Here is a 10,442-nt window from a genome sequence, read left to right as displayed (position 1 = left end):
TCACAAGGTATATGGTCCCCCTGTGCCATGATCACTTACTGAAAGTGTAGGTGCAGGTTTGGACCTTGGGCAGTGCGCTGGTAGCAGCTTGGGCAATCCTTGCAATTGCTACTTCCCTGAAAGCCACACAATGAGCAGCCCTAGATCTGCTTTTGCTGCAGGAGCTGCACTTGGCATTTCATTGGGGTCACCTCCAAGTTGTCAGAGCCAGCAGGCCCCTGAGCTTGCTGAGCTCCTCCTCCCAGCCACACCCCAGGGCAGGGCTGCTGCAGTGGTTTTCCTTGGGAGAGCTGCTGTCTTGGATTTAAACTGTAGTTGTCCTTTTCATTATTTGGGCTGTTGTGCTAAATTAAAGCAGATTTTCATAGAATCCGTTCTAAATTTTAATTTCCTCACTTCTTTATCAAAGTTAATGCATTATTCTGGGGAATAAAGGTTGAGAACTCACTGGATGGATACAAAACACAGCATTCACAACATGATCTCTGGGGCTCTTATTGTTTTAAGGAGTTGGGGAGCAGGGAAACATGCCTGCCCTAAATTCTTCCATGTTAAAGATGATTTTCTGTATTTTAGTGTCACCTTACTGTTACAGGAAGGGTTTGTTATTCATTAGCATGGGAGGTCTCAGTGTATGTTGGTCTCTTCTGTGTCATTTACTAAGAAAATGAACTCTGAAGCATCTCTGCATCTTTTACTCCTTTAGTTAGACTCTAAAGGAGTGCCTGCCTTCCCAGGTCTGACAGGGCTGCAGACACTGTACAGACCTGTCTAATTCCACATACTGCTGCAGCCAGACACCTCTGGATCAGTTTGATACCTGTCAGTGTTTTAGCTGAGGAAAGAGCTTGGATATAGATTTTAGGAAAGTCTATGGGACAGGGACAGAAAACCTTGATATTTTTAGTGCAAGCTCTCAGTGGAAATACAGCAAGTCAGATCATGGAAAGTAGCAAGAACTAATAAAGTTTTTTGTTTCTTCCTAGACTTGGGCATATTGATGTCTCTTGCTCCACAGGTGCCATCTAACTTGGCGTCTTACAAATCCAATTAAAACATAGAAGGAGAGGAGACAGTTCTAATTTTATGAAGTTCTGTAAATGTGCTAAAAGTGAAATTCCTGTTTATTTGTCTGTAAACAGAACTTGCAGTACATGCGTATGTAGGAGTGCTGGATAGAAAGCAAAGAAAGAGCAGCCACTTGTTACTCTGAGAGGAAACAACCGGACCTGGTGCTGCAACCTGAACCTTTGAGCCAAAGTCCAGCTTATTTTCATGAAGCAGAGAGAAAACAGTAGAACCACAAAAAAGTAGGAAAACCTCTTGCAGGAATGGACACTGTGCTAAGACAGACTTCAAAAATTTGCCCGATAAAGGGAGGAAATTTGAGGATGATGAGTTGTGGTAAGAGGATTTTTTAAATGAAAGTTGTCTCGCAGAGATTAGGATTTAATCTAGTTAAAATAACCATGTGCTATGATTCTTAAATATAATCTTTTTGGATCCTTGTTCTTTCTTCTATACTGTGGTAGGGATTTAATCTTAAGATGGCTTTTGTTACAGGTGGTAGTATATTTAATAATTTCCCCATTGCCAAACAACTGGTTTTAGTTCTTTTAGTTACAAGATGGATTTTATTAAAAGCTACTCAGTGCCCATGCCTTTTTTGGATTGAAACCTAGTTTTGGGTTGTTAGCACTGACTGTTCTTCTTTAGTGACTTTCTTGGAACTGAAACAAACACAGGTTTTTTGCTGCTACACCTAGTTTAATATGCTGAACTTTGAAATAATGTACTACTGATGGTAATATCAGGGTTTGCTAAGTAGAAAAGTTAAAAACAAAACCAAGCCATGAAAACACTGCCAGGTTAATTCTCACCCTTGTGTAGAAAGGATTTGGGTGAAGTAGAACTCTGATAATAGAAAAGAGCATTTTGACTAGATGATTGTCAAAGGAAAATACTCTTTCAAGGTAGAGAATTACTACTACAGAATAAAAACATCTGTTGGAGAGTAAAGAGGTGTTGCTGCAAGTATGAAAACATTTACTGCTGAGTAGTTTTAATAGAATGTTGTGGTGAAAACCTGACAGTCTCTTGTTTTTTCTTCTTTTATTCTAGCTGAATGGGTTGCTGCAGTCTCCATAGCTGCTGGAGCAGCTGCTCTTGGATATCTAGCTTACAAAGCACTTCTTTGTAAAGACAAATCCTCCAAAGCAATGGTGAATCCAAATATCCAGAAGGATAACCCCAAAGTAGTCCATGCCTTTGATATGGAAGATCTGGGAGACAAGGCTGTGTACTGTCGTTGTTGGAGGTCTAAGAAGGTAAGAGAAGAGGGAATGGGTCCAGTGTTGTTCATAAATTATTAAATCTTCCAGCTAAACTATTTTAAAACTGCTTTATTTAGAGCAAACTAAGCTCTTTTCACCTAAATGGTTCTGCACAGAGATGTAGCAATATTCTCATCTATAGAATGATGCACATTTGTTCTGAGGCTCAGAGTAAAGCCTGCAGATCAGTGCTAATAGTGGGCAAAATGTTCCTGTAGCTCTGAAGAAGATATCTTGAAAAGAGAGCAACTGTCTGGAGCATGATCATGAGTGACAGATGCCATTTTGAGTACTACCTGTGCTGATACTGAGGCTTATCCAAAACCATTGGCCTGTTGGCAGTAGGAGCTCAGGAAACACAGTCTGTGAGGATCTTAAACACCTCTTTTTGGAGAAAGTTGGAAGCTTAGTCAGAAAGTACTTGCTAGTAGTACGTGGTGTATGCCATGCAATCACAGTGGCATGCTTTAAGCTTTATTTTTGCGCAGTTAAAAGTCTGGCCTAAATATTGGTCCAGCTTGCTTGCATGTGAAGTTAGGTTGCTTCAGTTGCCTTAACCTAGTGATAACCAAGCCTCTCAATAACAGTACCTCAGATTTAAATCTGATCTTAGGGGTGTGTGACACCTGAGATGTATATACTTTATCTATAAAGGTAGTTCTGGGATCTGTAATGAGAGAAAGTAGATTGCATAGTTAATCCTGTCCATTTACCATTGGTGCGCATTTAAAAGCTTTTTTAGGAGGTGCCAGTGTATCAAGTCTGAAATAATACAGACCTTCAGAGCCAGATAACTGCCTTGAAATTCAGCTCTCTCTCCTCCCAGGAGGTGAATACTCAGATTCTCAAGTCTTAGACATTGGTCTCATCAGGCCAAACTCAGCAATTTCCAGCTGCTGTAACTTTGGGTTCTTGCTCTTGTCAGATCTGACTTCATTACCTTGCAGGTATCTCAGGAGCTTACACATTTGTACCTGAATTGGGTTTTACAGTGTAACTGTGCTAAGGATTAAACAGCATTGTGATTTGATGCTGAAAGTCTTGGGGAGGTGCCCTTGTCTTCTTTATTCTGTCTGGAGTCTGAACTGAAAAAACCCTACTTGAGCCCTGGTGTTTGTGCTTTCTCCTTCCTATTCAGTCTTCTAAACAGAAATGGAAGATAGTGTCTGATACTGCTGGCTGCATTGCAGCTCCTGCCAATTGTTTGCTGTTGTTTGATGTTGCCCTTCTTTTGGTGTGAAATAAGAACCTTAAGAAGTATGTTTTGGATATGTTTAAGGGATATTGGCAGTTTAGGAACATAATTGCCCTACTGAGTTAAAAACAAAGTAGATGAGGCTATAATGAGTATATTCTGAGAGTTCTGATCTGAAAGGTCTTGTAAAGGCATTTAGGAGGTCAGTGGAAATTTTGGAAGGTATTTGTTTCCTTTTATTGCTGTTTAATGGGAAGTATTTTAGTCAACATGTTCCACCTCAAAGCCTGTAGTTTCCAGTTTTGTTGCCTTCCTCTTGCCTTCATGGGCTGACCTTGCAGCATGAGTTGCATAACATGCAAACCCTTTAATAGGGTTTGTGTACTTCTCATATTTGTTATTGTGAAACAGTAATAAAGTACATCATTCTTACGTGCTTGTCATAGTTGCAACTTGTCAGCTAGCCTTATCTGGCTTTCACAGTTCTCAAACTGTTTAAATTTTTAATTAGATGGTGTCAGAATGTGGAATGTGTGTGCTTTCAATGCAGGGAATTACGGTTACTTCAAATGCATTAGGTATCTGTCATGTTGTTGTTAAATAGGTGCATCTCAAGGCTAGCAGAAATGTCCTTTCGTGTCACTCTGTGCACTTCTCCTGAGATTCAGGCTCACCTGTGGCATGAGGCTGTTGGTAGAAGCAGTAGCATTAGGAGCCACAGGATGTTTCTGTTGCACTGATGGTGTGCATGCACTTACAGCTGGCCCCACATGGTGCTCCTCTATATGGAATAACAAAGCAGTTGGACTACACCAGACTATTTTAGAGTAACTCTTGAAAAAAGAGCAGTTGTTTCTGTTTGGGTTTTTTTTTTCTGAAAAAGTGTACTTAAAAAGCTTTTTGCTGGTCAAAGTCTTTGTGTAATGTATGTGTTTTAAAAAACCAAACATGGTATATTGAAATAAGTTTGTCTTGGCATGTAATTATCTGTTAATAATAAATGGGTGGTTCTTTAAATGACCCTTTTCTATTCAGTGTTGTGCTCTGCAGGCACTTCATAGTTGTCCAGTTTAGTGAAAAACCCAGTGCTCAAACTTAGCAACATAGAGACAAGAGTTTTGTCTTTTAAACTGAAATTAAGGTTAGAACACTTGTTTTCTTACTTGTCTTCATTTTTAGGTGTGAGTTGGGGGAGTGGGAAATTTAATTTGCTGTCTTTTTACAATGACATGCAGCTTCTGTGTCTTCCAGAGAAGTGTTAGCCCCCAGGTTGTGGGTTGAGGAATACTGCTGCAGAGTATCAGCAGAAATAGTGATAGATAATCCAAACATGTTCAGTGTCAAGGGAAATCAGCTGAACTGTCCAGATCACCCCTGGGGTTTGAGCTGTGACCACTATTGCTGCTAGCCTGCTTTATTTTTAATCAGGGATGAACCATTGTGTCAGGCCCAATATCCTTCTCTGCAGTGTCTGGTCTTTGAGGTGACCAAGTGGGTGCTCTGGGAAAGTGATGTTTGGTTTGGTGTTTGTCCCTGAGAAGCTCAAGTCCAGTGTAGCAGCCCCTGGCAGCCAGAGTTCTGAGAGCAGCTGACCAGCAGAATGAGTGCAGAGCAGTCACTGTTGGCAGCTGTAAAAGATGTCTGCATGCTATTTGAACCTAGCTATTTGAATCCCACCTTTTTTGTTGCTTGAAAACCTGAAGTGATGATGTTGTAGCTGGACTTTGGGCTGCCTCCTTGGAGCTTGTGAGATGATAATGTCTGATGGAAGCTGTGTCATTGCATCTGTGAAGACCAATGGATTGTGATATTAAATGGGAAAACAACTGGCCCAGGAACATCTGTTGAAATGTGGTCAATGTCCCAGTAACATACATTGCTGTTTGCTGAGATTTTGTCCAAGTGTCTGTCGCTACTTATTCATTGAGTCACAAATGACTGATGGGATGAGAAGGTTTCTCCATGAATCAGCTTATATGAGCATTCTCTGAATTTCAGGTTTCTTTATTCAGAAATATTGCATGCCATTTTTAGCCTGGGTTTTGACATTTCATTACTGTGAAAAGCCGGAAGAAACCCCTACGCCTCATCTCTCTCCTTCCCTCCCAATACTATCCTCCAGACAAGGTGGTGTTATTTTTAAAGCTCTGTATATTGTTTCACTGTGTTGGTTTTTAGCAGTACTTTGAAATCTTTTATTCTAATGAAGCATGGGTGGTAGGGTATTAATGTTTTTCAAAGGCTGTGACTGAAGCAGGAACATTGAGCTCAGTGGAACATTGAGTCTCACTCACTGATGGTACTGCAGGAGAACAGTCCTGTTGCAGAGGCAACAGCTGAGTAATGCCCAACTTTCAACCCCATTACTTCTAAGCAAACAAAATTGTAACTGAATGCAAAATACCAGTGTGTGATTTCTGTGATGATCTCCAGTTTCCTGTGCAGAGCGGGTGTAGTCCTGAAAATGCATCCTTGAGAAGTGATGGGATCCAACCTCACTCTTACTGCCTCAGAATGTCTTTCAACTCTTCCATGTGCTAAGAGCTTCCCGGGAGCAGTAGTTATCACTTCTCTGGGATCTGGGCAGTTAGGGCTGTCTAAAGGAGTCCCTGTAATTCTTGCTCTGACCAGCCTGTTCTAGGGTGGGGTTTGTTTGGGGTTTTTTAATGGAACAAATATTTCTTTAAATTACTTTCAACTGATGTGGCTCTTAAAGGCAGCACTGAGGAGGTGTGGGGCAAGGTTGAGAGTAAGATACTCCAGGTAGGTCACAGCTGAAGGTCTGCTCAGGCTGTAGTTTTCTCCTGCTCACCTGAGGCAGGAACACCAAAGAGTGGAGTTTGATGGCTGCTGTTTGAGAGCAAGCCTCTTGTCTGCTCTACACTAATAAGGATAAAGCTAGCATTCAGCCAAAACTCAGGGAGACCTGAGATGCTGGCATAAAAGTTGTGGTCTGTGGTTTCAGTGGATTTAATGAGAAGATGTCTAATAAACTTTCAGCCTAGGTTCTCAGTTCTAACTGTGGATGTCCTTTAGATGTGTTTATTCTTTCTTTTTTCAGTTCCCACTGTGTGATGGCTCTCACACAAAGCACAACGAGGAAACTGGCGACAACGTTGGGCCTCTGATCATCAAGAGGAAGGAGGCGTAGAGTGGACAGTAGAAGCTCCAGAATCAATGTCTGACAAATCCTCTGTTCTCTTGTAATTGGGGGGGGGGGAAATCCACAAATTCTTTGTCATATCACTGAAGACTTCCCATTTAGTATATACATCAGGCTTCAGCATGTATATTTTCTCTGGTACTTGTTGTCTTTCAATCACTACAATGCATAATTTACTAAGTAGTCATGGTTTAAAATTTTTGTCCTGTAAAATGTGTGTACCCTCTCACTAGTGTGAAACTAAAATGAGACACAGAATGTACTTCATCAGGAAATAGGTATTAAATTATTTTCAAATACATGTATATCGAAAGATAGATAATAAAATCCTGGAGAGGTTCAGAGGTAGATAGATATCCATGTAAAAGGCAGTGGCAGGGAAGAAATCACAGTGCCATCATAATCTCTAATTGTGCTGCATTTTCTGCAGTTGTCACATTTGTCCTGTTACGCTACAGTGCTGTATGGCTTCTGTAAAGGAACAAATTCAAATTGCTAGCTATGAACAGACAACAGTAAAGGCTGAAAGATGGGGCTAGAGGGCAACTTTACCTTTGATTTTACAGCAGCATTGAAACTTGACCCTACTTCTATTTGGTATCAAGAAAACACTATCCAAACTGCAGACCTGTATTTAGAGTAGGATTAGGGAAATAGTCTCTAGAGATTTCTTAATAGGTGAATGAAATGACACAAAGTGCTCCAGGAGTGATGGGCAGGGGAGGTGGCAGGGTTTTTATTGCTGTTAGAGAAAGCCTTACTTTCACTTGCATTCTTTCAGTGAAGCCAACTTCCCCAGACCACAGGATGCTTCTGTGGGGTGGCTATGCTGATTAATTCCAGAAGCTAAAATAAAAACTAAAACCCCCCCACCTGTCATCACTATCTGCTTCACCATTGCACTGGCTGGTTCTGGAAAGCTTTTCCCACTGAGAAGGGAGGAGGCATACCTTTCTTAATATGTGGCCTTAGGCTCTATGTGTCTTAACTCCTGCCTCCCTGGGCTGCTAATGTGGTTCAGCTGATTTTACCAAAAAACCCTGGCATGGATGAAGAAAGGCTTTGAAAACAGATAGAAACAAGAAGGGAGGGAAGGATGAGACAGAGAGAGCTCTTACCCTCCTTACCCATGGCACTTGTCTTGTTTGGCATGGTTGCATTAGTGGCTGTCACGTTGGTTTCCTTAAATAGCTTTGATTTGTTAACATGCATGTAAGTACAAAGCAAAACCCAAAGAGTGGGGCAGCAGGGGGCAGTTTTGTACTGCCCAGTCCATGAGTGTAACTGTGGCCTGCATAAGATTGAGCTCTGAATGTCCTCAGACAGACACTACCTCAGGGCTACATGAAAGGCCTTGTTAGGAAGCTGACATTTTATCCTGGACCCTTAAGGATTCTTCCGATGATCAGGGCAGGAGAGTTCTGGTTGTTTTATTTTTTTAAGGTTGGTACAGCTTGTTAAAACTGAAGATGTTTTGCATAGTCTCTGTGTGAGGCTTTCAGAGGCTGAGGTCTTGGCCAACTGGTCTGGATTTGGGCAGAAGTCCCAGAATGTAAAGAAGGAGGCACAGGTAGAGAAAGGTGGAGTGTCAGAGTAAGAGCACTACTGTCCAAGAGACCTCTTGACCTGAAAGAAGTTGCAGTAAAACATGTTAGTTTGTCTTTTCTGTCTGAGTGTAAAGACTTGATATTTTTTACTTTGCTGAGTACTGATGCATATGGAAAGTTGTTTTAACCTTAAATTATCAAATACATTTTATCCAAAGCAAAGTAACTTCTGTATTATTAGAATATGACAGTGGATATTTCTGTATTTTTGTCAAATATACATTTGAGCTCATCTTAATCTCAAGGTTGTAAAGTCTGTGTTCTCATGGCTATGCTCTTTCTTTCAGTAGAGCTGTACAGTGCTGCTGTAGTCATGAACCTGTGTGTGGAGTGGATTTTCCTTCTGAGACTCCTTTTCCTGTCAACATCAAAGCCTGGCTGCTCCTGAAGGAATAGAAATTCAGTGTTAATGGTCTGAGAAATGAAGTCCTGAGGTTTCAGATAAGTCTCCTGAGTCATAAAACTATTTTGTGGAGTTTGCCAATAAAATATTTTCGGGAGTTTGGGCGTCAGGGAAGTGGGCCCTGTGGGAAGTTTTTATTCCTGAGAAGCTGAGTCTCTGTTGATTTACATCCTGGTGACTTGTTTTGGAGACGTGTTGCATTTCTAAATGTTGGTTTGAGTGTTCAGATCTTAATTAGAGGCACATACAATTCCTGTACTGTACCTTATTTATGCAAGCTGTTCAAACGTGATGATGAGAAGAGAGTCTTGGATTTGAGGAAACAGACTTAACCAAGCAGTCTCAGTGAGCATCACAGAGAACACTTCATTTTTTCTCTTAGTACCATAATAGGTACTAAGGTACCATAATAGGCACTGCATTCTAATGGCCAGAGTGCTTGACTGTTCCAGTGTTTTCCTAAGTCTTGTTGTTTAGTGCTTTCCTCAAATAATCTCTAGAGTATGAAGTGCATTGGTTACATTTCTACCAGTTTTAACCATAAATTTAACCACATGATTCAAATGTGCAATTTTGACCTCAGATTGAAACTCCTAATAGAAATCCTTCAAAAATTAAAGCAGAGAAAAATCCCTGCTGCAGGGTGAAACTATTTCTGCTCCTCGTTATTTTCAGCTTGCAAGTGTTTGTTGGGAAGGTCAGGCAATTAAAGTACTGATTCTTGAGTAATTGAGTGTGACTCATTGAAGTAGTGTGAATGTCAGGTATTTGAGTGCTTCTGCAGTCAGGATCCTTGAAGGAGGGAGGCTATCAGTTACAGGTATTTCCTGCAGGTTTCACTGGAGCACTCTCAGTCTGCAGGCTGAGGGGGCAGTGGAGCCATAAGCCAGCACTGCAGCTCCGCTGGATGGAAACAGAGGCCACGTGTTGTAGTTTGACCCCGGCCAAATGCCAGGCATCCACAAAAGCCATTCACTCACCCTCTCTTGCTCTCAGCTGGGCAGAGGGGAGGGAAAAAAAATTAATGAAGGGCTCATGAGTTGAGATGACAACTGGGAGAAAACAGTCTAAGGGAAAAACAGGTTGAAATTTAAAGGTATAAAGTAAATTTATGATTAACAGAGTCAGAGGAGGAAGTAAATAATGAGAAGTAAAATAAGCCTTTAAAACACCTTTTTTTTTTTTCCCAGCCCCTCCCTCCTTCCCACTGACAGTAGAGGGAGACAGGGTGTGAGAGTTTTGGTCAGTTTGTCACTGGACATCATCTTCTGTTTGCTCAGGGAGAGGAGCATTTCCTCTGCTGTTCTGTGGGGTGCCTCCCATGGGAGACAGTTCTCTGTGAATTTCTCTAGCATGGCTCTAATCTCATGAGCAGCAGTCTTGCCAAAACTGCTACCACATGAGTCCATCCCATGGGCAAACAGTCATCCCAAAACTGCTGTGGTGTGGGTCACTTGTCCATGGGGTGCAGTCCTCTAAGAATAGGCTGCTCTAGTTGGGAAGCAAGGGCCCTCAATCTTTGGAAGCAGAAGCCCTCTCTCTCCATTCAGGTCTCCCACTAGATCACAGCTTTCTCTGGCATCCACCTCTGTGAGTGTGAGCACTTCTCCCACAGGCTGTGAGTGGATCTCTGCATCCCCCATGGACTTCATGGACTGCAGGGAGACAGCTGCCTCACCACAGTCCTCACCATGGCCTGCAGAGCAATCTCAGCTCTGGTGCTTGGAGCACCTCCTCCCCC

At 41.8% G+C, this 10,442-nt stretch overlaps 1 protein-coding gene across 7 annotated transcripts in view; it reads left to right on the top strand.

Moving 5' to 3' along the window:
- The window catches only part of CISD1 (CDGSH iron sulfur domain 1), a 12,950-nt gene extending 3,520 nt beyond the window's left edge, over window positions 1–9,430 (top strand). For 2 of the 7 annotated variants that reach the window (XM_031060718.1, XM_031060720.1), the window contains exons 2-4: window positions 1,143–1,404; window positions 2,122–2,327; window positions 6,590–8,536. In XM_031060718.1, coding sequence (XP_030916578.1) covers window positions 1,332–1,404; window positions 2,122–2,327; window positions 6,590–6,679 — 369 coding nt within the window. In that variant the 5' untranslated portion in view covers window positions 1,143–1,331 and the 3' untranslated portion in view covers window positions 6,680–8,536. Of the gene's footprint in view, window positions 1–1,142; window positions 1,405–2,121; window positions 2,328–6,589; window positions 8,537–8,585 lie in introns of those variants that run through there. The other 5 variants (XM_031060719.1, XM_031060721.1, XM_005425543.2 and 2 more) reach the window with 5 other exon arrangements.
- Window positions 9,431–10,442: the final 1,012 nt, after the last annotated feature.

The sequence above is a fragment of the Geospiza fortis genome, unplaced genomic scaffold, assembly GCF_000277835.1.
Source record: "Geospiza fortis unplaced genomic scaffold, GeoFor_1.0 scaffold92, whole genome shotgun sequence".
Classification (NCBI taxonomy): Eukaryota; Metazoa; Chordata; class Aves; order Passeriformes; family Thraupidae; genus Geospiza; species Geospiza fortis.
Note: the sequence above shows the minus strand (reverse complement) of the source record. Positions and strands in the feature narration are given on the sequence as shown.